At 47.5% G+C, this 26586-nt stretch overlaps 1 protein-coding gene across 2 annotated transcripts; it reads right to left on the reverse strand.

Annotated features, from left to right (window-relative positions):
* Positions 1-503: 503 nt before the first annotated feature.
* On the reverse strand, positions 504-26220 carry ide (insulin-degrading enzyme). 2 transcript variants are annotated; one of them, XM_079758446.1, is made up of 25 exons: positions 26105-26220; positions 24620-24804; positions 23940-24147; positions 21468-21637; positions 19610-19732; positions 17154-17266; positions 16601-16763; positions 16226-16318; positions 15674-15765; positions 15119-15199; positions 14410-14513; positions 13110-13212; positions 12730-12852; positions 12216-12298; positions 11016-11160; positions 9198-9308; positions 8532-8652; positions 6912-7003; positions 5895-6006; positions 3918-4085; positions 2817-3089; positions 1886-1947; positions 1565-1637; positions 1398-1465; positions 504-929 (listed from the first exon to the last, which is right to left on the reverse strand). In XM_079758446.1, exons 1-25 carry the CDS (start codon positions 26188-26190, stop codon positions 834-836), a joined length of 3048 nt encoding a protein of 1015 aa, XP_079614572.1. In that variant the 5' UTR covers positions 26191-26220; the 3' UTR covers positions 504-833. The 2 variants fall into 2 exon arrangements, with proteins under 2 accessions (XP_079614572.1, XP_079614571.1); XM_079758445.1 differs by lacking the exon at positions 11016-11160 and adding an exon at positions 11624-11768.
* Positions 26221-26586: the final 366 nt, after the last annotated feature.

Genomic DNA, 26586 nt, shown 5'->3' on the forward strand with positions numbered 1-26586 from the left:
ATAAAAACAAAAAGCAAGTAGGGGTACCCCTGAGATGAAGTCCATATATTTCACAACTCTAGAAAAACAGAATAAACAAAACAATAAAAGGTTAAAAATCAAACGTTTCAGGGGCATGCTTTTCTCACCCAAAAACAAGCAGATTATAGGAGCACTCCGACGGTCCCAGCATTTGACCAGCATTCTAGCAAAGACATTTCAAAACCTCTCCAACCTTTGATTAAAACCCTCCCTCACGAGGCAAACATTCTTCAATACACATGGATTCCAATAAAATATAACTTCTGTCGCACACGTCGCGCGACGGCGGTCAGGGCTCATCGTTTTGGGGGCGGGGAGTGATCGTGGAGCCTCAAGCGGTCGATACACAACATGAGTGTTAAAAGACAAAACACGAAAACGCAAGTTAAAAAAAACGACCTTCATGGGAGCTAATGTCCTGGATTGCTACAGCTTAATGTCCATCGTGACAAAAACAAACAATCTATCGTTGCGCAGCATCCGTGTGATAGACACTATTAAAACAGTTCTGCCTTGACGTAACTTGACGTGTGTGTGTGTGTGTGTGTGTGTGTGTGTGTGTGTGTGTGTGTGTGTGTGTGTGTGTGTGTGTGTGTGTGTGTGTGTGTGTGTGTGTGTGTCTAAAGTTCCACCGCATGGAGCGGAGCATGCTCATGCACGCTCTCTCCCCGTCCCCCCCGCCTCTTCTCCACATGCTCCCAGGTCCCGCCCAGGTGGTTCCCCCTCAGGAAGTGTGGGAGATGGTGGATGGAGGTGGGTTGGGTGATGGAGGGGATGAGGGTCGGGTCAGGGGGGGTGAGGGGTGGGGTGCTTCACAGTTTGGCGGCCATGAAGTTGACGTGGGGTCTAGCCAGAGGGAAGAGGGGCAGGTTCCTCTTGAAGTCCGTCATGTCCTGCACCACGGTGGGCTGGGGGGGGGGGATAGAACACACAGAGGGTCTCGGGTAAAGACGTGTTCGTCATGTGGGGTCTTTAGCGTTAGCGACGGGGCTCGTAGGAAAGAAGAATCCTTCAAGTTTGGGAATGTGTAACGTGGCTTGATATCCAGTTCACTTCAGTTTAACTTTATTGTCCCAAAAGGGAAGCTTGTCTTGCAGTCAGGTACACATAAATAAAACAAGACACACAAGGAGCAACAAAGAGATAGACACAGGCTAATCTAAGTCAACAAACTGTCATACTTATCTAGTCATCGGATTCAAGTACAGTCACAGGTATGGGCAAAGAATTGTGCAAATTGAGCAAACGTATTGCGACAGGAATAGAAGAGTTCTTCGTCCTACTGGACTTATAAAAAAGGGATTCATTCTATGAGTCCACACGTCAGCTGTGACTAAATTAAAAGGTGGCGGTAAAAGGAAGGAGGCGGTTCTTACCGAGGGTAGGGAGGGGGCGGGGGCCAAGGTGATGTCATTCTGGGCGGGGAACTCTCCCACGACGGGACCTGGTACGGCGGAGACGACAGAAGCATTCAATGTCAGAACGTCCAGACCCCCCCGGTGGAGCTGAACAGAAGCCCACCCCCCCCTGGCCCCAGACTCACAGGTCTCCATCTCTCTGGACAACACGTGGACGGACACCTTGTGTCTCCTTGGGGCGTCCATGGCCAGCAGCTCCTGGAACCACACAGCAGGTTGTTGAGACTCGGGGGGAAAAGGGTCTGAGTGGCCGTGGGTAACGGGTGAGAGGCTGCTACTCACGGCCAGGTGGACGACCCCCCTTGTGTTTGTGAGCTGCCCGAGAAGTACTGTGAGGAGTGTGTGTGTGTGTGTGAGATCAGCTGGGCTCCTTTATAAAATGTCACGAGCGCGCGTGCGTGCGTGCGTGTTTGTGTAAACATCCTGTCATGCAGCACACCACCCACCCTGTAGAACTGCATTACATTCTCCTTTGTTAAGGTCTTCAGGTAGGACACTTCAATATTATCTGGAAAACAAAAACCAAGTACAATTATTAAAGAAAGATCCCTCCCCAGGTATCAGAATCACCGTTCTCTGGGTTGGACCCCAGTCCACTTTGTTTTATTTATAATTGTGTCAAAGCGTGTTTTAACCTGACATCTAAAATGTCCCCCCGACAGTAACCTCCACAGATCCTTACGGAAACACACCGCTGCTTCTAAGCTGGAAGCTTTTATCTATATTAGTGACGCCGGTGTTTCTCCAACAACAAGGACGGCCTTTACAATCCCCTGGTGCAGTGTGTGCTACCGGACACCCGTGCCAGCACACATGCCCTTGGAAAGAAGTGTGTGAGTGTTTGTGTGCGTGTGTTTGTGTGCACGAGAGTGTAAAGGCGATACAAAGTGTGCCCGGTCCGTGAGCTCTTCCCACGTCTCGCGGCGGCAGCGGCACTTCCCAACCAGTGACTTGGCAGTGGGTTACCGTGCCAACGCTGGGGCGCTAGATAAGTGGGTGACCGACCCCCCCCTCCCCTCACAGCCCATAATAGCATGCCGAAGAGACCGCTGGGAGGGCGGGAGGGAGGGAGAGGAAGTGTTTTTCTTGATTCCATGTTTATTCCTGTCGCTCTGGAAGACTGCCCATGCTCATCTTCAGCTCCGGAATAGATTTAAATAAGAGAATGAGAGAATAAGAGAATTCTAATGAATCAACCAACCGGATATTATGTATAGATTATATGTGTATATAGTATATATGTGCTGTACGTGTAGTAAAAAACAAAACAGTATGACAAAAAAAAAAAGAAAGAAAGATTTGAAAACAAAAACAATATCAAAACCAAAACCCGGCAGAAGTGTTTTGGTGGAGCTCCGTGGTGAGCGGCGCGCTCACCACGGTCGAAGTTGTACTGCTGGGAGATGATCTCTCCCCAGTACTTGGCGCACTCGGCCGCCAGCTTCTTGGGCTTGTCGAGGCGGCGGATGGCGAGGGCCTGGATGTGCTTCTGGAACGCCTCGTCGCTCATCTCGCCCACCGACGTCTCGGTGGTGCGCAGGAAGGCCTCCACGCGGCTCTCCAGGTAGTGGGGCGCCTTCTCCGACTGGATGATGAAGCGCAGGCCCTGGACGCCGTTGGCCCGCCGCGGCCCGCTGAACACGATGTAGCCTGGGGGGGGACACAGACGTATTGATTAGATCAATTTCATTTCAATTTTGCGAATCGATTCATAGGGCATGAGATCGATTTTATTTTTATTCTGTCCTAACAAATTTGCACTTAAAAGCTGTTGTTTAAGATAAAGAGAAAAAATAAAGTAAATTTGTATTTTGTAACACAGTTGAGCCATTTTCATTATATAAGATCAGATTTAATTTTGATTTTAATTTTATTTATTAATTTATTTATCGTGATTAATTGATTCAGAAACTTATTAATTGAAATCGAATCGATTTAGGAAATTGGCCACGATAACCAGCCCTTAGGTATTGATGGGCAGGTTCAGATAGACAGGATCCTCCTCTTAAACCCAATCAGGGCTTCCTAAAAATCCATCTCAGAACACATTTTGCAGTGAGGCATGCATTCAGTTAGTCGTAGTTTACTTTGGATATTGCTCGTCTTACCAATTATCTTCTCAATTGTTTTACGGATCAAATCAAATATGTCTGCCGGGAGCCTCATAGCTCCATAGTTAGCCAATTCATTTTCAATTCTCTCTACTTTTAACAAGTCTCTGGCAGTAGCTCGCTACAGTAGCCAGGGATCGACCGATATGGATTTCTCTTAGGGCCGACGCCGTACAGATTTTTTTGGATATCTGGAGCCGATACTGACTTTGCTCCTTCAATTTACATCCTAAAAATGACACAATGACGATAACAAATGTTAACAAGTCTCAACTTAAAAAATGAACATTCATGGAACTGTGGGTCTGTAATTCCCGGCCGGCCGGTCCGTCGGTCGGCGGCGGCGGCGCCCCCCCGCTGGACTCACCGAGCTGCTCTTTGGTGCGCAGCGTGTTGAAGCACGGCTCCGAGATGATCTGGCAGAAGAGCTCCAGCAGCATGTTCTCCCGGGTGGTCTGCATGTCCGTCTGGTAGTAGATCTCGATGCCGCAGTTGTTGTGCACCTCGTTCCTCTGCTGGTACACATACCATCCCCCTGAGCAGACAGCAACCACACGCACGCGCACGCACACGCACACACACACACACACGCACACGTTAGACACACACTACGACGGGGAGCGTTAACTGGCATCAGGCACACGCGTTTATCCTGACTTACAATGACAATTTGGCCACGGGTTGTTAAAGGGGAAATATTATACCACCAGGTGTGAGTGTGATTAGCCGTTAAAGGAGGTTTTGAAAACGTACTACCAGCCGACCCAGTGGACTGTAGCAAACGTCGCTCATCTATCCGTCACACATCTAGGGTGACACGCCCACCTGTGATGTCAGAAGGTGCACATATATAAAACGGCTTGTAAGGGCTAATGACACTCACACCTGGTGGTATGATATGTCCCATTTAAGGAGCAGGCAGGAGGTTGGCTTCTTGCGGGGGTGAACAGTAGGACTAGACTATAGTACAACTCTTACAGCAAGACTCCCACTGTGAATGTGAGTCCTGATTGTACACACTAGCTGTTGAAGTCAAATGCTTACCATCAGCAGTCCTTTGAATCAAAGTGTGAAAGGAGTGATTGTCACCGTATTGAATTATTCGCTTTGGATTGGTATAATTGGATTTGTAATAACTATGGGCAGCACTAATCAGTAGAACTGTTTGAAATTAGCAAGCCATTCTGCCTTCCATTTTGGAAGTTGATTTTTGGCTCAGCCACATCGGCATTGTGCGACCAATCACGTGCACAGAGCGCGATTCACAAAAGGAAAAAGACAGATGTTCCTTCCAAGTGACAGAATATGAATCCTGAAAAAATAAAAGATAAAGTATTCTGGGGCTCCCTTCAGACATAACTCTTCTGTGCATAATCTGCTCTTATGTCCCATGGCTAGAATACACAATGAATAATTAATGTGCCGTTTAAAAAAGAAAAAGAAAAAGAAGAAGGCCGTGACAGCCCAACGGACAGGCTGCTTTAAGTGTAAATATGTAATTAAGACAGAGCCCTTTTGCTGTGGGGGATATTGGGAATACGATCCCAGTTCAGAACGGGGACAGCAGTGGCTCTTCCGGAAGGCCAGAGGTGTCTGAACTACTTTTACTACTCTCCGTTTCTCTCCGCTGACTGTTGCCAAATAGGACTTTATTATATCTGCACTTGCAGGAATATATTTTTTCACGAAGTAGAAGAAAAAAAGAAACCCGTCTCATGACTTGCATTGACTGCATTTCCCCCCCCCCCCCTTCAGCTTTTGGGAATCTCATCAACATAAAGTCATCCTTGCGGAAAACCCCTCACTGGCTATCTAAAATAACGGATCGCCCCAGATGGGCCGGGTGTGAATACACTATGGGTGCTTGAGGTGTGCGGTGCACATCTCCAGTTATCTTTGTGCCGGTGAGCATTGGACCTGAATGTCTGGGGGCGCGGCCGCCCGCTGACTCAGCTCCAAGGGCAGTGCGGCAAACACTGGTATAACAAAGTGCCAGTCGGAGTTAATACCACCCCCCCCCACCCCTTAGCTAATGGAGCAGACCCAGTGGTTGTATCGCCATGACGTTGAGAGGTCCACTTATAGTGTGCCCCACTTTTCAAAGTCTAAATTCATCCGCTGATCAAAATAGAAGGTTTGAAACGTCACAGGGAGGGAAACTCCTTTGATTCCACTCTCATGTACTTCAACGTAATACGCCTCGGCAAGACGCCGCGATGGTATTCTGAAGTGATAAGCCCACCGTGATATTTGTCAAAGTCGTGTTAATCCCTTTTCTAACGGGTTGCCGTGGAGACGAACGCGAGGCGTAGAAGCGACGCGAGAGGGCGGGCGTTTGACCTACCGTCTGGGACCTGCACCTCCCGGTATCGAATCAGCTGGCTGGGCAGGAGGGGCTTGGTGTGAGCCTGCTCGATGAGGGAGTCCTCCAACAACTGCATCATGCCCAGGGCAGACTGGGGGAGGGCAGGGCCAAGAGATGTCAGTCAATACACTGAGTCGATGCCTTAGATCAGGGTGCAATACTGGGCTAATACAGTAGGTCATTCACCTGCGATGCTGTTCAGCTGAAAGCTTTTGATATTATTTACATTTATATTAGTCCATCACCTTCTCAAGCCATATTTGCATGTTCAGCGTACATAAACCATTTTCGTTTTGTTTGAGTCAACCTTTTATTCATTAGCTTTATGCATGCTGAACATGCAAATATGGCTTGAGAAGGTGAATTATAGAAGGCAACCCCCTTTTTAAGTCACATCTGCATGTTAAGCGTACATAAACTTACTGGACGAACGGTTGAGTAAAAAGAAGAATGGGTCGACGTCGGGACCTGCAGCTCCCGTTATAATTTAAAAGCATCCACCCCCACGTCTCCCTCGCTCCGGCTGCTGGGGGGACGTCTAGAGGAGCGGCCCACAGAGCCACACATCACCGTCTCCCCGACGCAGGTCTCTGGTCAGCGCTCGCTCTAGAGCCAAGGTCGCCATGGCGACCGGGCAGAGCACCGCCAAAAAACCGAGGCGGATTCAATTAGGTCACCCCAGGCAGACCGTGACAAGCGTCACCTTTAAGCGCTTCTGGCGAGGTGACAGCGCCGCGACAGCGCGGAACTTCTGGGAGAATCTTATCGGAGCACTTACAGCAGCGCTCCTCCGGTAGAGGCAGCGCCGACAGAGCAGATTAAAGGGGTCTGCCGTCGTCTGAGTCGTCCCCGGGGGAGGCAGTTTATTCGGCGGCAAGACGCGTCAGAAGTCCCCCGTTGAAGAGACGCAGACAAGAGCAGCTAAAAACAAGCGCCCCCCCCCCCAGTAGTGACAGAGGAAAAAAAACGACTTAGTTAAAGAGCTTAAAAACCTACCTCCTTGGTGATGTTGCCATGGAGAAGGGCTTCAATATGTAACCGTGACAACAGTTGCGGTATGAAGGCTTTGAGGCGTGGGAGAGTGACATCTGGAATACACATCGCGGACAAGAGCAATCAATCACAGAGACTCGCAATTAGCACAGGATTGACTCACAGTACATTTTATATTAAACCCCCCCCCCAAAAAAAAAAGACACAAAGGACGTTGGTAAGGAAGTTATTTTTCCCACATTTATAAATCACAAAAATAGAGGTTGGTGGCAATATTTTAAGAGAGCAGTGTCAATGTAACACACACACACAGACACACACCTTATTGAAATTCATGAAAGTCTGACCTAGATTGCAGGAGTGTTGCACACTGTACCAGGAGCTAGGGTTGAGTTAAGGATAAGGGAGCGAGTGTGTGAGTGAACACACCTGCTCCGCATCACCAGCCTGGATCTCCTCGCTTGGTAATGGAGGGGCGTGTTTGGTCAAATGAGGACAGCAGAGAAGATGATACCGGGATATAAATACCGGCCATTGTAGCTCTAGTTCCTGATGTTCTTTCAGCCAGGAAATAGTTTAATTTACCGGATTTATTGGACGCCCCACTTGTTACCATAGCGACTAAGAGCCTACTCTATTCCATTACTAGCGTTTGTCCTTTTGTATACAGCAGATTTATTTACCAAATAACGAATACAAGGGTTTTGGGTAACCAAAAAAACAAACACATTTGGTACGTCTAATCTCCCATCCATAATAATGTATATTTCTTTGTCAGCTTTTAATGGGTCCTGTTCAGAGCTGGCCATTATCCATGCATCTCCAGAACACGTCTCTCTGCAGAGACACCACAGGGCAATAGCATACCCAGTGTCTACTTCCCCAGTCCCCGAGCTGCATCGTGACGCCAAGATACACCGGCACGGCGTCCCGTCGCACCCGGGGTTGTTCATGGCCTCATGTCTTCATGCTGACGCATGTTCTACATCGGCATGCCGACCATCCTGTGACACGCATGTGGCAGAATGCGTCTCCGGCACATGACACAGCCGTCACGCTACGGTGTGACAATGTGGTCATACGCTACATTTCTGATGGCCCATCGTGCGCCGACGCATCACGGGAGGGTTGCTAAGAAATGACTCGAGTGTTGTCGTTTTACCCAGCGGATAAGTTGGTGGAGGTTGATCGAACTTTTGACCTGATCGGATCATGGACGATCCCTGTTACCTTAAAAGGTCCCGTGACATGCCACCAGGTGGGAGTTAGCCGTTACCAGCCGTTTTGAAAATCTGCCCCTTATGACATCACAAGTGGGCGTGTCCACCTAGATATATGACAGATAGATGAGCAACGTTTGCTGCAGTCCACCTGGTAGGCTCGTTGACCGATCTATCCAGCGCACAACTAGGTGGACACGCCCACTTGTGATGTCACAAGGGGCAGATTTTCAGCACGGCTTGTAACGACCAATCACACTCACACCTGGCGCCATGTCATGGGATCCTGACCCATTAGGATCGGACAAACCGAGAACGAATGTGGACCGCTGTGTGTGAACACGGCCTGGAGAACAGAGCGGGGCCGGTATGGGTGGGGTGGTGGATGAAGAGGGGGTCCTACCCTCCAGAGCCTCCCGGAGCTCGTCTTTGGTCCAGGCCACCTCGGTCATGAGCAGGCGGAGGTAGTACATGGCGTGCTGGTGTGGCTGCTCCGCCCGGAAGTTGTTCAGGGACCGCATGTACTGGGGGGGACGGGGGGGACACACAGAGGGACGTCACATCGGGGACAACGCAGACCTAAAGCCATGGAACACCCTACCTCTGTACATCAGGCAGGCGAGCTGTGGATATCGTTAAAAGAGATCTAAAAACATGCCTAAATATGAGAGCGGTTAGCAACGGAGGACGGGTTGGGTCATTTTTCCTTATAATTTTTCCTTTAGTATTGTGTTAAATGTTCCTGATTGGGTTGAATCTTTTAAAATGTAAAAGCACTTTAAGCTACATTCTGTTTATGAAAGGTGCTATACAAATAAAGTTTTATTATTATTATAAAAGAGTGGGTCGTCTGCTCAGTAAGCCAGCAGAGTAGGAAACGTAGAACATAGACGCTGACCGTGCTCTCATTATTGGGTGTTCTGTGTCAGGCCGAACTGGATGTTTTGGTTAAACATCAAATCTAATTGTTGATTGTTTCTGGGCTGCGTCACAGGAGCGACCGCCACGCCTCGAGTGATGCGTTTGTTTCGCTTCTCTCTATCCTCTCTGACTGATCGGGGGGGGTTACCGCTTCTTTGATGATGTCGAAGCGCTTCTCGTCGATCTCGAAGGTGGTCATCTTCTCCACGATCTTCTGCAGTAGGATGTGCTGCTTGTCGTTGTAGCCCTTCACAGACAGCTGGCCGGGAAAACAACAACACCAGTGAGTGACGGCAAACATTAAGGGATCCTTTTTTAAAGTCTTTTTAGATACAGAAATATATGAAAACATGAGTAAGGACCTCTGGCAGAGTAATAATGGGCCTTCAGAGCACAAACTGTAGCGTATTCAGGTCTGCGGTGCCTGCTCGGTTAGTTCAAACCAGACAGTCCCTTCCTTAACGTCACCCAGACCTCAGGGTGCTCAGTAACCCCAACAGAGGCTCTGAACGTCCTCCCAGTGCGCATGGCCGCCCATAAACCCATCTCCCCCGACATCATCGTCCTTGACAAGCGGCCCTGGCCGGCAGCGGAACGCGCTCTGCTGACTCGGGTCAATCGCGAGCCGCCATTTTGAGTCTTCTCTCCGCCAGAGAAGACTCATCACTCACACGGCTATAAAAACACTGCTGTAAAAAACGGCTCCATTAAGATGATTTGTAGCAAACACTGGCTACAGAGAACACACGTGGGCACTTGGCGCAGCCTGGCTAAGAATATATAGATGTATTAGAGATAGAAGAGGGAGGGGACAATGAATGGGGACCATCTCCACAGAGTTAGTCGTGAAGGACCAGAGTCGGACCACAGTTTGACGATCAGAGATAGAATCGGTGTATTCCATTATGTTGCTCACGTCGCAGGATTTGGAAATAATTGATGATGACGGCTAAACCAACCCAATGGGAAACGACCATTCCCACTCATTTCTTGTGTATAAAAGTTCCACCTCCATAAAGTTTTCAGTCCGTCATCCCCCGCCGCCCCCCCCCCCCCCCCCCCCTCCCTCTAATCCTGACTCAGCAGAAATGGGAGTGTCTGCTGCTGCCCTGGATGCCCGGAGGTGCTGCTGGCTGCTCTCCGACTCTCTTGACATTGAGATACTGGCAGTGCACTCGGAAAATAATGCATCTGGGCGAGGAAGAAGAAGAAAAAAAGAGGCATCCAGGATTTGTGGGAGGGTGCCGCCGGGTGTCGTGTTAGCCCGCTCCTCCCCGACTCTAGACTTCCGTTACCACGGACGGGTTGAAGGATTTAGCTCCGTTAGCATCCGCCACGCATACATCCTTAAGGAGGAGAGCCCAATGCACGCCGTCAGGCCGACAGTGATGCCGCGCCGCGAGGCTAATGTAGCGTGCTCTGGGCCAATCCGACCTGAGTGACGTAGCATCGAGGCTAATGTAGCGTACTCTGGGCCGATCCGACCTGAGTGACGTAGCATCGAGGCTAATGTAGCATACTCCGACCTGAGTGACGTAGCATCGAGGCTAATGTAGCATACTCCGACCTGAGTGATGTAGCATCCATAATAACCAGAGGAGGGTACGGCAGTAGATCTAGATACATGGGAAAGCACAGCAGTAGAATGAAGCGGCACGACAACCGAGAGAAGCACTCTAGAACGAGAGGGGGGGGGGGGATGGGTAGAGAGCCAGAAGACTTCTTCTCAACTTGGCAGGTGGAACAACGCACATCACTCACCCACAAGCAGGGAAAAGTCGTAGTAGCAGAATAAGCCCCTCCCCCCCCCCCCCCCAAAAACAAATGATCACACAAACCAGTGCCGCACACACTTCCACCAGGCCTCCAGAGCCCGGCTGACTGTCCACTAACCCACGGGCACCCAGGCAGGTAGGACCGGTGGGGGGTCCAGGAGGTTGAGGTACTGGGGGGGGGGGGTACTTACAAACAGGGCATTCATCCGTGAGGTCACAGTGTAGGTCACACCGGCCAGGCGGGCTGCAAACGTATACTCTTTTAAATCATCCCTCAACAACCTGAGAAACAGGTAGGTCATGTTGCAGTGCTGGGGGTCTGTGTACAGGTAGCGACTGATGGGGGAGAGACGGAGAGACGGAGAGGGAGAGAGGATTACAAACAGCAAGCCGATGGGGGGAGGTAGGAGGGCTGATGAGGAGGAGACAGAGCGAGGTACGACTGACAGTGGACGTGGAGAGAGTATGTATATGCAGCCCTGCTGACCGGCGAAATGGAAACACAAGACCAAAACGAAACCCAAACCAAAAAGGGCCACGAGAAACACCTTGAGATACCATCCATGTTTGAATTCTTGTCGCCCAATACCCTAATTTGAACCGCTCGGTTCTAGCGCTCGCGAACGGACGTAGGGGGGGGGGGGAGCAGCGAGGGACCAGTTAAGACCGACTGGGCTCCCATTAAGACCAAACAAAGTAAAACCCCCTTGTTGTTAGAACCCTTTTGAGCCCAACGTGGTTGAGAAGCCAGGGGGAGAGTCAGGATGAGGATGATGGAGGCATGGGGTTGAATACTTACATACATCCCATAGATGGTGTTTTGGAGGTCATAGTTCAAGCCGGCCAGCTCGGCTGCATATGCATACTCGTTGAGGGAGTCCTTGAGGAGCTCCAGGTATAAATAGGCCATGTTACAATGCAAGGGGTCCACGTATGCAAAAGGGCTGTAGGGAGAAGGGCAGCAGGTGAGTCTCCCGTGCACACAGACCACCAGACAATGGTACAAATTAATATGTCGACCAAAAGTGGTTCCTTGGGAGATTCCTTGGTTTAGCATGGCCCAAGGATTTCAGGAATACGGTTTTAATCCGGAACTCCACATGTTGATATTAGCAGAGGTCAAGCCAAAGAGACATTTGACCTACAAGAAAGTACTCTTTTTAAGTTAAAGTCGCAAAGTGTAAACTGTGTTCAACTACCTCTTGCTTTAGGATAACCTGTACATAGCTAGGTACAGTCGTAAACTGCCTTATAGTGGTTACCGGATCCTTATCTGGATGTGATCAGATAAATGATCAATATATTTGTTAATCTGTTATCATAAAGATCAGGTTCTATCCCATGCAGTCAGATGAAGCTCACAGGAGCCATGCCACTCGGTGTTGACTTACCTGAAGAACTCAAAGTTCAGGCAGGCCTTGGGCAGGAAGAACTTATCATCCTGTTTGAACCACACCTTGCTCATGGCAGTGTCCTAAAAAAAACACAATGAAACAACGTTAATATGCAAGAATTAACGCATGTTCAAAAAGAGTATAATAAGAACTTCACATGAAAGGACACGGCAGCAATCTGCATGAGCAAGAATTCAAGTGTTGATTTTCTTTGATATCGACCCATCAGAAAACACCCTTTCAAGGAGCCTCAGAACTCATCGGGGGGCCCACGCAGTTAAAACCTACTTGTGTGCCATAATAGGAAACCAGCATACCCATTCTGAATTTAAAGCGACGAAAGCAACAAACGCTCAAACCGTCATTACCATATCAAAAGGGCCCCGAAGCACAGATGCTCCCTGGGAATTGCGGTTTATTTATACGGCTTGTTGTTAACCAGGAGTGACTCCACTTTGATACTGTAGTAGAAGGTGTGGCGTATGGGGGGGGGGGGGGGGGCATGGCTTGCCTTGATTAAAGTGGGGACAGGCGGGGGGTCCTTTTCAAGGGGGTAGATCTCGAAGCTGGTGGGGATGAACTCGTTCTTCATGGGCAGCTTGAACTTTCCGTTGACGTCCGCACTCGCCCATTTCTGTCGAGAGAGAGCGAGGGTGAAGGCGTTGAGGTAAAAAAAAAAAAAATACACAATTGTTTGGGGAAACCACATGACTGAACTTTGACTGCGCTTGAAAACACCGCCAACGGATAGATCATAAAACCGTATCCAAAACCCTCAACTCCTGATCCCAGCCTTCCGAGTGCGTAACGGATGGAAGCCGGTCACACAGGAAGGTGCGTTGTGTGGTCGTCGCCCCCCATCTGTGTGGACAGGTTGGACCCCCCTCTCACCTGCAGCACCTCCTCTGCGATGGCCTCCTGTTTGTACTCCGTGCCGTACCATTCCTCCTTCTTGTCCGTCTGGCCCTCGAACGACTTGGAGACCACCGCCACCCTGGAAGGGAGGGAGGGTCACGTCACGTTACGGAAAAACACCAAGACGCTCTTCAATAAACGGCTCGGGTTTCAACCGTTGGATCGCTTTCCCCGTGATGCCGGCCTTCTATAAATATTCTGGAGGGCAGATCTAGAGATTGCACATGCATGCTCAGCCTTTAATGCATGAGCTATGTTGAGAGGTCCGATTGCCCTTGGAAATGTGGGGAATCCTTGATCGATCGTGGCAGACTGACAGCAGGGGTCTAATCAATCACAGAAGAGGGGGAGGGGCTTACATTAATCGCTTGATAATCAAAAAAAGACATTCTGAATTAAACCAGTCTGAATGAAACCATACAAATGTTTAAACTACCTACAGGAAATTTCTACATGTCAGCAAAAAGAATGAAATAACTACATAAAAATGCGTTGTCTGCAAAAACGGGGCAATGGACTGATTTATGTATTACAATATCCTACAGATAGGACTGCACATTTATTGGCGAGTACACAAGCAGAAGATCGGAAAGGCCATCCATTTTAGGAACACACACACGAAAATTTAAAAGCTCTTTCACAGAGACATCACAGTGATACAGCATTTTGTCGGACAAGACATGAAAAGCAGAACAGGATGCCTTATCTTCTAAAGGAAAGATGGTGTGGAGTTACGCTGGTAGCACCACGAAAGGTCAGAGACACTCAAGAAAATAAGATGGAACACAAAATAAAAACACATTTTCCCTCCAGCTCCAAACTGTCCCAGAAGGGCAACTATCAAGTTGCTAAAGAAAACAACATTTCAATGTTAACTGTGTAGTCAAAGTGTCAACAAACTTAAGGGCTCGCTGATTATGGTTCCACGTTCACGCAACGCCATGAACACGCAGACACTCTAACGCAGTCGTGAACCTTCATGGCTCTGCATCAGGTTTTAGTAAGCAGACCAATCACAGCCCGTGCTGCTGCGTCGCCTCGAGACTTTTTGGGAGGCGCACGTCAGGACCTTGCGGTGGACGGTAGGATGGCCCACAATGACGTAAGGGGTCGATAAAACCCCCTTGCGTTGATGTGGGACCATAATCAGCCCTTCGGCCCACATCTACCCTTACCAACCCTTTGGTCAAGCATATCCCAGTACTTTGACATTGTGGTATTCCATAGCCAGGATTTGGTCCAACCCCTGTATGACAGAGGCCTGTGTGGACCTCACCTGACGTGCTCCGGTCTCAGCTTATCAAGCACCATCTCGATCAGGTCTGGCCGGAAGTCATCCAGCAGGTACTCCGCCGCCAACGTCTCCTCCAGCGGGTAGTACTGCGTGGAAACAGACACTCATTCAGACCACGGCTCCCTGTTGTACTGTTCAACAATAAGTACAGGGTGGATGGGAAATAAATAAACGGTTAGTTTTTATCTCACTTTTGTGTTAAAGTTAGGTGTGCAGTGTTTAATTGGAATATGTGCCCAACTGTGAAGCACTTTTAAGAATACAAGCGCTTTATAAACAAAGTTGATGTGCCATTATTCTGCTCTGCGCTGATCGAATGCTATGAATTTAATGACGGCTAAGAGGGGGAAAATGAGGCATTCAGAATAATTGCCTACACAGTGTGTAGGTTCCAGACAACATTTATCCTATCTTTGCAATGCAATTAAAACGATATTTTTTAGGGGTGAAGTCGGGGACAACGCTATTGTCATCCCAGCAGTGTGGTTACATAATAAAACCATGAGAGCCCAGCTATAGACGCACTGGTGGGACTTTGGGGATCAGTTCTAATTTTGGCTCGCCCCGCTTCGCATGCAGGGCAGTGTCTGGGAGCACTCCAGACTAGACTAGACCTGGGTGACATCAGCCGCTGAAGGCAGCACGCTTGAGCTGTGTGACCATGGTAACGGGTGGTAACCAAGGAACCTACGTGCAGAAGACCGGCTACTTTGGACGTGTATCCACGGGGACGCTCCTTGTCCTTGAACCGGAAGGCCACGTTATTCAAGTCCTGAGGAGGGGGGGGGGAAGAAAGAAAGAAAGAAAGAGAGAGAGACAAAGACAGAGACAGAGAGAAATCAGCACCCACTGACTCACTGCTTTCAATACCAAAAACAGCTTTTTCTTTTACCAACTGGTTAGAAAGAAACGCTTAAGGTCTTAAATTGGACCACTCGAGCATTCATGAAGACAGATTCTAGATGACTATGCTTCTTTTCTGCATCGTGCGATCAGGGTAGAGAAAAAAAGTGATTTGCTCCCTTGTCCCCGGATAAGACCTTCAGGGTCAAGCGAATTCAAGGTGCATCGTCAAATTAAGATATTATCCTGCTAGCATAAAGATAAGTGTGTGACTGACCCTCAACAAGTATATCAAAAACCAGTTCGCGGACAATACGAAATATTGTGACGCATGCAGGCTGACATCGCAACCTCCTTAAGCTGCTCTGTGGGGCTCACGCGCTGATGACATCACCACCCCCACCTTGCACTCCTGGAACACCCACTCCTGAGGCCCCTCTGTGCGCAGCTTGGTGATGTACTGGAACATGTGGAAGATGATGTCGTCCACGTGCACTGGAACCAACACACACACACACACACACACTAAAGGTTAACATGCACACAAATAACACGGCCCTTTGTCACCGGTACTAGCTCAAGCCACAAACTAATCATTAAGCATACGCTTGTTAACGAAAGACAAATGTATCTCAGGAGAACTCCTGGTCGACCCAAGGCTCAGGACCTCTCCACTGGGACCCCCTCCCAACCACTGACTATACCCCCCTGTCTCTCAGTAGCGGTCCATTCATCCATGCGTGAATGGATGAAGTGATGGATGGGTGAAGGGAGGGATGGATGTGAAGTGATGGATGGATGAAGTGATGGATGGGTGAAGGGAGGGATGGATGTGAAGTGATGGATGGGTGAAGTGATGGATGGGTGAAGGGAGGGATGGATGGGTGAAGGGAGGGATGGATGGATGGATGAAGGGATGGGTGGATGGATAGGTGAGGACATGTGAGCTACTTACGGAGGCCTTCCTCGGTCAGGTCCACGTTGATGATGAAGAACATGAAGCCCCTGGCTCCCTCCTTCTGGCCGCCCACCAGCGTGTTCACCCAGCCTGACGCACAGGTTTAACTTTTAGAGGCTTCCAACAGTACACATGGGACTTCATTATTAACGTTGTGTTAACTGAAATACATCTTTTGTATTAAGTACACCAAACAATAATACCATCAACACATTGAAATAAACATTTTAAATGTACTTTGTTTTCATGGCAAATGAAAGCCTAGGCCAACAGCGAGCAGTAGCGCCCTCATTCCTAAACACACCCTACTTTACATATATTGTTCATAACCTTTTTGTTTTTACTTTCACTATCGTCAACTCTTTGGCGTACCTTTAGACTTGAGCTCCGATAACAGACTTCCTGGTCCCTCGTGGCCAATCAGATGGCCCAGATAGTGCCCCGGGTTGGACTTGTAGTACTGCTGCAGGTCTGGGATGGGGAAGGTCACGTACAGGTTCCTGATGTCCTTGATGGGGACTACTTTGTAGAATTGCTATTTTGGAAAGCAAAGTAAAAAGGTCAATGATGTAATTACCAAAATAGAAATGATTCCCTTTTTAAAAAGGCGTCACCGCTGCGGCTGAACATATTGCAAAATAATCACGACTCTAGCCCTACTCCACCTAAATATATAAATGAGGTACTTATGCATAACTTTTTAACAACCACTAGCTTTCTGGATGGTAAGCGAGGGCTTGCCATTGTCCACTCAGCCTTTCTCAAGACCACGCCACACTTCAGACCGGTACCCAAGCCCATCTTCCAGGAGCCGACCCTGCCTCCTCCTGGTATCGGCCCAAAGATCAAAGTGTATAAAGTCCCGGGGGGGGGAGGGTTCTAGGCGGTGGGAGGGAGGACCCCTGAGGTCTCTAGGTCGGCTCACCCGGAGGTGCTGCTCCTGAAAGGGATGCTCGGGGAACTCCGGAACGGGAACGTTCTTGTTCTCCACCTCTCCGAAAAGCTTCACCACCATGGAGGTCAGGTCCTCTAGAGATTCTGCAAAACACAAGAAAAGAAAGACATGAAAGTAGAGCTCGGCATTCGGTGGGTTCACACGGACACGGGTTACATGCTAATGAGATTTCTTTTTTTTAAAGGATTAGTGCGTTTGCACCCAGCATTACTGTGCGGACAGCAAAGCTTCTATACACAGTGTATTCCCGTCTTCGGAAAACCATCCAAACTCGCCGTCTGTACCATACAGACATTACAGGACCTAGCTGCGCACATTTCCATTTCTCATGGGTTTCTGGCAATATATGGCTATCACTTATTGCTGCAATGCCATATAAAACTGGTGATGACACCTTTAAAGCAGCTCATTGAACCCATGGTTCAAAGCCGCAACCCATAAAGGACTTCCAATGTTCAACTTTTATTTGACTTCAACCTTAACGTTCACTTCAAAAATAGTGAAAAAATCCTGAATACCTATCCATGCACGCATCCCCCGTGGCATGCAATTTGAATAAGATCCCAACAAGTAATTACCTCAACCCTTGTTTTACTGAATAAGAAATGCTGGCAATTACACGCAAGGTTTGTTATGAGAAGTCTGAAAAAGCAGTCTCCCACACGTTTTTACCCATGAGGCTGCCATTTGAAATATGCTTCATCACCGGCATACTTTAGTCTGATTCCATTTTTGGGAAATTCTTTTCATTGCCAAAGTCTATGCTTCGGCTTTTAGGTCTCTGGCATTGGTCTCACTAACCTTGTCTCATCTAAACAAAATAAAAATGGTTGGTCCCATGCCATGGCAGAGTTAAGGGCAGGATTTTATTTTTGAAATGCACCCATCTGATACTCAAGTCAAATGGTCTAAATGCAAAAAGCCATGAATTCATCTTCATTCTGTGTGACTCAGCATATCACAATAGCCAATGAATCACAGCCGATCGGGACTGCAAGTCTTTGTTCTCCATAATCAATCAAAAAGGTTGGTGGGTGACTATGTTTGGAGGCTAAAGCGTGGGCTTGACAGCATTTATAAACCCTGGTTTATGGTCCTGTCATGACTCGCTTGTTTTTTGTTTTATTTTTAACCAGGGAAATGACTCAATTGCTCGACAAGAATATGATTGATGTAAAACATCACCCACTTTCACTCCAGTCAACACCAAAAACATCTTTGTCTTGATGCTAACTGATTAGCAAGAAAGGCTAAAGGTCTCAAATGGAACCACTGTACCATTCATAGGTGACTCAGCATATTTTCTGCATTTTGTGCTCAAGGTAGATGAGATGGAAAAGAGTAAAAGTGAGCCAGTGAAATTATGGTTTGCACCATTTTCCCCTGATAAAAACCAAAGGGTTAATCTTTCAAATAAACCCCCTCCATCTTCTTTTATTTACTGATAACCGAGATCAGGTGAAATGGCCGGCTTGGAGAGTTTCTCCATTAAAAGACAAACCAAAGCACAAGCAAAGCAACAAATGACAAACAGGTTATTGCCTCTGCCTTTTTACGGTTATCCTGGTTCTGAATGATTTCATTATAGACAATTGCTACATAAACCTATCGGAAGGGTGATCCAAAACAACCCGTGTTTGACATCGATTTGATGTTAGTGCTCAGTCAATCATGACAAACTGGCAATTTTTTTCTTAACATAAGACACACCACTATTGTATCCTGAATGGGCCCATAAATCACAGTATTATGTCTGTTTATTTGAACCTGGGCCGGAGTGAAGAACAGAAAAGACCCAGGAGGGCACAACCGATGCAGTGAAATAACCACAGCTACTGCAATAGAAACCAGTTACCGGTGCCTTTCAGACTACATATCTCAGACATTATCCACCCCATGCATCCTCTGGCCAGGCACTGCAGTCCATTGCAATGACCATAAAGTCAAGGGCCAAGTGCCAGGGGAGACTAGGCAGGAAGAGATAGTTGGCACATTTTTCTTGTCTCATCCCAGGGTCAACCAGTCTCCGTCAAACTATTTCCCCCTGTGATCGCTACCCTTCTCCTCACCCCTCAAACCCTTTCCTCCTGTGATCTCTCCCCTTCTCCCCTCTCAAACCCTTCCTCCTGTGATCTCTCCCCTTCTCCCCTCTCAAACCCTTCCTCCTGTGATCTCTCCCCTTCTCCCCTCTCAAACCCTTTCCTCCTGTGATCTCTCCCCTTCTCCTCTCAAACCCTTCCTCCTGTGATCTCTCCCCTTCTCCCCTCTCAAACCCTTTCCCCCTGTGATCTCTCCCTTTCTCCCCTCTCAAACCCTTTCCTCCTGTGATCTCTCCCCTTCTCCCCTCTCAAACCCTTTCCCCCAGTGATCTCTCCCTTTCTCCCCTCTCAAACCCTTCCTCCTGTGATCACTCCCCTTCTCCTTACCTCTCCCTAGCACACAGAGGCCCATGAGGTTAGACGAGTAGTAGGTGGAGTGGAACTTCAGCAGCTCCTGTCGGATGTCCACGCCCTCCTTGGACGGCCGCGTCTCCAGGGTCAGTTTGTTCCCTTTAAAAACAAAAGGAAAATGAATCATGTCAAGCATTTAAGACTTTTGTCTTTCTCCAAAACACTCCCTTCCCTTCCCATCCCCTCCCCCTCTTGGTTAATAACCACTAACAGCAAATGCATTTATTTATGCTTGAATCGTGTTCACATGAGATGAATCTCCTCCACTTCATGATAACCCAAATATAAACAAATCTAGACTGGTGTAAAATATTCACATCACAGGGCCACGCTCGGTTAAGTGGCCGAGTCAGACTAATTAACCCAAACGCATCATGCTCACACGGTTCTTAGTTACCATGACTGATCTGTGAGACAGGCCTGTTGTTTAAACAGGGCTCTACAGTGAAAGCATTTCATTGCATTTGCAAGTAAAAAATATACAAGTAGCTAATAATAAAAAAAAATGAATGTTTGATTTCACACAATGCATCACAGGTTGCTTTAAAAATGATCTGCCCAGTGCATTCGTGAATGTCCCACCAGATTGATAATGAATACATGGAGCGTCCTGCCTCCTCCCATGAGTGAGCTGACAAGGGTACCACACACAGACTCCACACATTGGCATAGCCACAGTAGCATTGTTGTCATAGTTGGAAGGCCAGCAAATGATCAACTAGAGAATAATGTCACAAACACAGGGAGCTACACGGTCAACGCAAAAAAGGAATGCGAGAGGTTTACGTCCGATTAGCCCTATAGGCCTACAAAAGAAGCCTGACCTTAATTTTAACTATGTACCGTTTAAGGGAATACAAAGCGCAGTGTTCCATCAACTATGCTAACCATTCTTTAATAGCTTCATGATTAACGAGTGCATCAATGTGTATTTTAAACGTTTTTCACAATGTTTTAAAGCCTTCAAGTTTTATGAAAAATGTGTCCGCTGCCTTGATGGACAATACAAGTTACTGTATTGCATCTGATGCCTGAAAAGTAGGCATGAAATCACATATTCCTTTATTTTGATGCATCTCAAAGAACAGCAGTATTGCAATGTCATTATTTTCAAATATCGTGCAGCCTTCACCTAAAAGATGAATCAGGACAGTCGGGTGGTATGGACGGACGGACAAGGAGGAAGTATAAAGGCAGCAACAACTCAGAGGTAGAGCAGAGCGGCATGCTCAGAGGACGCCTGACCTGGCTGCTTCCCTCAGGAGCCACTTTCTCTACGCCCAGGTCGAACGCGACGCTAGCCTGGTTGGGTTGCTGCGCGGCCCCTGGGTGAACCTTAACCCGCGTTGAGTTTCAGCCGCTGTCAGGCCCATTGTTTACCCTCGCCTCACTGTTCTCACTTAAGGTTCTCAGAGTGCGGGAGTGCCTCAGATCACTAGCCAGGTGTGGCGTGGCGATCCAGTGCCTTTAAAGTGCACGACTTTCACAACTTGTCAAATCCCATATTGTTCTGAGCAGGAGAATAAATCCTGTGTGACTCAATGCTGCCATCAGCTGGCTGTGCAGGGCGGGGAGCCAGCGCCGGGTCAGCACCGATTTGGCTCTCGGCGGGAACTGAGTCGAAGTGCATGGCGGCTGTCCACGGCGCAGCACTTTGAACATGCCGAATGAAACGGAATGGCCGACAGCTTGAAAAGGGCATGTAAAAATAAGGCGCAAAGTAGCCGAAGATCAAAGGAAAGGAAAGGAGACCCCGAGCACAAGATAGGTAGAAGTCCAGGTTCTCTGGCTGTGCGAGGCCACCGTGCATGTGTGCGTTCAGTTCAGCGAGTACCTGTTCCAAACTTGCTGAAGGGGTGGTCTGGGTTGCCGGTGGCCTTCTCCAGTTGGAACAGCCTCCAGGCGTCATTCATCAGGTTCTTCTCGTGCTCAGAGTCCACGGCATTGACCTCCCGGTCCTTGCAGCTCTCGTCAAAAAGCGGGCACAGGAAGAACTGTGCGAACCTAAAGGACAACAACATGGAGTTATAGGGCCAAGTCTACTAGAGGCACAGGAAGAACTGTTCAAACCTTAATAAGAACAACAAGGTTATAGGGCCAAGCCTAGTTGAGTCACAGGTATTTTAGTTTCAAGTTGCAACTCAGGCCATTTGTGTGGTTTGTTGATTATATTAAAAATTTTATTTGGTCCAAAACCTGGTCCGGGTTTGTCTACATCTGCTGTTGTCCAAGGCAGTGCAGATGAAGAAATAATGGATAAGGAGCAAGGAGGAATAATCTTTGCATAAGTAGCAAATGTGGGCAACTGGCATTCAAATCGTCAATGACCAACTGAAAACAAAGTAAATATTTGCATGGCTGCAAAAGTGGTGAGCCGCGGCATGTCACTGAACACCAGTGCCAGCTGGCCAGAGAACATCACCTCGCAAAGGGAATAACAAAGGATGACAGAACCAGCCATTGTACCACTCGTTGACATAAGTGCATCCAATCCAACACTAATTATAGTAGACGTTAGAGCCTGCTGACGTATAGACATACATGTATGCAAAGACCCGATTCAAATCTTAATTGTGGTACTTAATTGAAATGTTCCAGCACCATTTATAGATTCTTCCTTCTGAAAGCACTGACTACATTTAGAATATATGCCCATCGGGATTTATGACACAATTCATAAAATTGTCACATTGATTCAGCAGTGTCATCAATCTTTCATCATCTCAATCTACCGTCTCTGTACTCTCCCCCTAGGGTGCTGCTAGCCTCCTGGAGCACACCTGCTAATCAGGAGGGGGGGGGGGGGGACAGCAGACACTCATTCATGGAGAAGTAGGTAAGGTAATCTCAACCACAGGCTCATTTCAGACACTACCTCCCTCACAAACACTACCACTCTCTTGGGTGGCTATCAAGGTGTGTGTGTGTGTGTGTGTGTGTGTGTGTGTGTGTGTGTGTGTGTGTGTGTGTGTGTGTGTGTGTGTGTGTGTGTGTGTGTGTGTGTGTGTGTGTGTGTGTGTGTGTGTGTTATACGAGACTGGGCTTGGTAACCAGAAACAGTTCAAGAGATGTCCACACCTTGCAGAACTTCATTCCATATTTAAAACAAAACCTACCTGTCATGGTAGCACACATTTTGTGTAGTGGCACACCCCGTTTCCTGTGGTGGAAACGTTTAATCCTACTTTATATGATTTAATGAGTCACTAAAAATCGAATTCAAATGTATTCCACCAGAAAAAAAGAATGTAGCAACGTTAAAGACATTGCTCTACTCATGTCCGGCCTCCCCCCTTGGAGTGGGGGTCTCCAGAATTAGTCCTCAGCCCAACTGGAGGCTAAACCCTCTTTCAGTTTCCGGCAGCCTTGGCTGTCGCCGGGCGTCTCTGTGTGGTTATTGACGCAGCACTGACGTACAACGCCTAAAGTCAGAGTCCACCCAAAGTTTACACTGCCTTAGAAACAAGAACAATCCACCGCAAACGACATGATCTGATGATGACTGTCACATCCAAAACACAACCATTACACACACACCTGGAAACAGAAAATATCAGGTTTTCCTTGGCCTGAAGTGTGAACCATGACAATGTCAAAGGGCGTGTCCTATGAGAATATTCTTATCTTGCTATATGAAAACACATTGGGTGGCCTCACCTGAAGTCTGACTGAAAGAGGCTATCTCCAAGATTTTCATAGATAAATGTCTGTTAAGCCATCTATCACCGAATGAGGGAATAGACTAGTGATTGAGCCCATTGCCCACTGATGAAAGCCCTTGCACCACAGGAATATAAATGATACAAACTTGGTGTCATGGCAAAAATGTTTGTAGAATATCAGTGCTCATTACCAAAAGGTGTTGCCACAGAGAATAACACGGAAATCTTCAAGATCTCCCCTTATCTAAACCTATCCACTTAACAAAGAAATGTAGACTTTTGGCACAGGGCCCAGTAAATGCAACACCTTTGGTTCAGAAAAAGGAATGAGAAAGGTATGGGTGACCTTAAAAGACAATACTGGGCTCATGGATCAAATCATCGTAGTCGCTAGCCTCTAAATCTGCAGCAGTATCGCACACCCCACACAAATGTGAACAACGGCAATATCGCTGATAACCCTGGTTGTTTGGAATCAACGTGCCTTTAGGCAGGATCGGCACAACAAAGTGATTCTGCCAAGTTACATTAGTAATGGATGTTTTGGTGAAGCCAGCAAAGAAAGTGACGTGTCAGTCAGACCGGAATTGTATTCAAGCCATACTTCACGGCAACAGGTCTCCGAGCCAGCCCGTGTGGGTTACCTATCGAGTGCTCCTTCCAGGTGCTCATGGGACACGTCAAAGTAGTAGTTGGTGTGCTCGCCACTGGTGAAGGCGTTGGAGCTGCCGGCGTGCTCGCTGAGGAACTGGCTGTATTCGTTCTCCTTGGGGTACTTCTCTGTGCCGAGGAACAGCATGTGCTCACAGAAGTGGGCCAGCCCAGAGATGTTGGAAGGGTCCGATAACGAACCTGCAAAATAAGGAAGAAAGAGAAATCGAGGACCAGTAAGAAGAAAGAGGTGGGCAGAGGAAAGAGCACAATTAAGGTCTGAAACTCGCTGACCCGGTTCTGGGCTGCAGCGCTGCGGACTTTAGCAGCAAGATTGGCATTTTTCACTCCCTTCCATCAACGAGAGTAATCAATGCAGCGAGTTTAAGACACAGCATGACACTGGTTTCATTTGCGTTCTTGTCAAATGTCACGGCCTTTATGAGCATACAAAATTGGATGGGAGAATGAATATGTATATGAATCTTGCTGCAAAGTCTCATTGAAAGAAAGACACTTTCCTGGCAAGTACCAAAAATAAAGTCATTGTAATTTATATTTAAAATAAATGAACAGGAAGTCAAATGAAAACACAGAATAAAAATCGATGACCAATTTAAAACGGCTAAAAATTAAACATACACATCCACGCCTACTCTTATAAAAGTATTACCTATTTGGACATCCAAGGCGGCAGAGGACTTGTCTGTGGTGGGGTCGCTGATGAGCAGGGCCCGCAGCCCGTTGGTGAACTCCAGGCCTCTGTACACCCGCTTGTCTTCAGGGGAGCGGATGATGTCCCTCACAACCCTCTTCACGGCCGGGTCGGTCATTCTGAGGGGCAAGGACGACACAAGCCTGCAGACAAGCACACATGTGAGTTCGCAGTCCCGTGAGGTCGGCCTTGTGCAGCGATGTTAACCAACATGCTCTGATTACTAGCTGTGTCTACTCTCGTAACCAAGTCGGTCGGCAACCGACTTTGTTGGTCGTAATGACCAACACGATGACCTTGATTTATTTGATGTTGTTGTAGGGTGCAGCATGCGTTGATGACAAAAGTCATTACGTTCTTAATAGACAGACTGACACATACAGATACATACACCAATACCAACTTTAGGCCCCAACTCATGGCAGAGCCCTCACTGAGAGTAGTCTACAGACTGTCCGCAAGGGGCTGAGCAGATTGCAGAATTCAGTCAACTGGAAATTCAGCCAAACTCTGGAGCAAGACCATACACCTGGCAACACATTACTAGGAGAGCAGTTGCTGTTAAGCTTCCTTACATGCCATTGACGAATTGTTTGTGCTGTTGGGGCATTACTCTCAACGTTTGCATGCAATGATGCATGCTGTTTTTCGTTAACATAGTATTAATGCATGCAATTGCCTCGGGGCGAGATAACACTTGAAACACTCGACCAGTCGATTGCTCAGAAAAAGGCAAAGGCATAGATTGGCAAAGAAAGTATATCTCTGACCGTCACGTTCACTTAAGAAAATGTCAGGTATGGGTTTCAACAAAAAAAAAAAAAGCTAAACTTATTCATCTCAGCGGTAATGAGAATAAGCTTAGTCTAGAAATACATTTTATTGATAATATCGGGGATCATGCAGGTTCACGTGAAATGGTAACGTTAACTTAAGAGACATAAAGTGTGGGGGAGCTAGGCGTCCACTCATCAAGATTAACCCTTATGTGCGACTTATAACGGCTTTCAATGGGAGTCATGCTGGCCTAGTGCAACATATACCAGAAGACGCTTGATGGATGAGAGACTTTTCCGTTACACGGCTTGTGACAGAGTCACGCTGGCCTTGTGCAACATGTACTACAATCTAACACTATCCTGGACAACTGTTTTGTTTTCCATGATATATCTTTAAACTGTTACACAATACGTAAAACATATTGGTCACATCAACTATTTTGCAGATAGACGAAATTGCCTCCCATCACCATAACCTGACCCAATGTAGCAACAAAGCTAACGGGTGTGTTTGGTAGCAGCTCTAGGTTAACATGCCGGCTCTAACGAGTCTTATCAGCCCAGCAAATGTCACCTCGCTGGCCAGCTGGCATGCTAGTTAGTCATATCACAAGGTGCGTATCATATTTCCCAAGGCTACGCAGTTTTGGTCGCAAATACTTACCTAGAATCCTGTTTAATGTAGAGACTCTTCACCGCCGGCAAAATATTTCTGGTAAACTGGGCCGATCGGTGAATGCGCTGAAACATACTTCGGACCCATGGATAACAAATCCTCGATTTCAGAGCGCCATTTTTAAAAGACTAAAGCAGACAATGCCAGATCCAAACGATTTGTTACGATAAATTGGATTATTAATAAATGTATATTAGTACTCGTTCATAAAAGTATTTATTATCAGCAGATATATCGACAGGAAACGCAGAACGGGGACTCTTTATGCTTTATAATTCAAAGAATGAGAGGAAGTTCGATTAATTTTCCTGTTCATTCATTTCAATGGAAGATAATTTGCGACCCATATTGAAGAACTGTATAGCTAAAAAATAGCCACTAGATGGAGACCGAGCTCCAACACAGTATGGTTGACCTTATCAATGTTATAACAGAGAATGTCTTAAAGACGGGCTCTGGTTATAGCTCGT

The sequence above is a fragment of the Pollachius pollachius genome (assembly GCF_949987615.1).
Source record: "Pollachius pollachius genome assembly, chromosome: 2".
Classification (NCBI taxonomy): domain Eukaryota; kingdom Metazoa; phylum Chordata; class Actinopteri; order Gadiformes; family Gadidae; genus Pollachius; species Pollachius pollachius.

Coding starts and splice junctions, on each gene's coding strand:
- ide (XM_079758446.1), bottom strand. CDS start 26,190: ATGTTTCAGCGCATTCACCGATCGGCCCAGTTTACCAGAAATATTTTG. Junction 15,766..16,225: donor CCTGACCGAGGAAGGCCTCC/GTAAGTAGCTCA, acceptor TGTTGGTTCCAG/TGCACGTGGACGACATCATC. Junction 12,853..13,109: donor TCGCAGAGGAGGTGCTGCAG/GTGAGAGGGGGG, acceptor CTCTCTCGACAG/AAATGGGCGAGTGCGGACGT.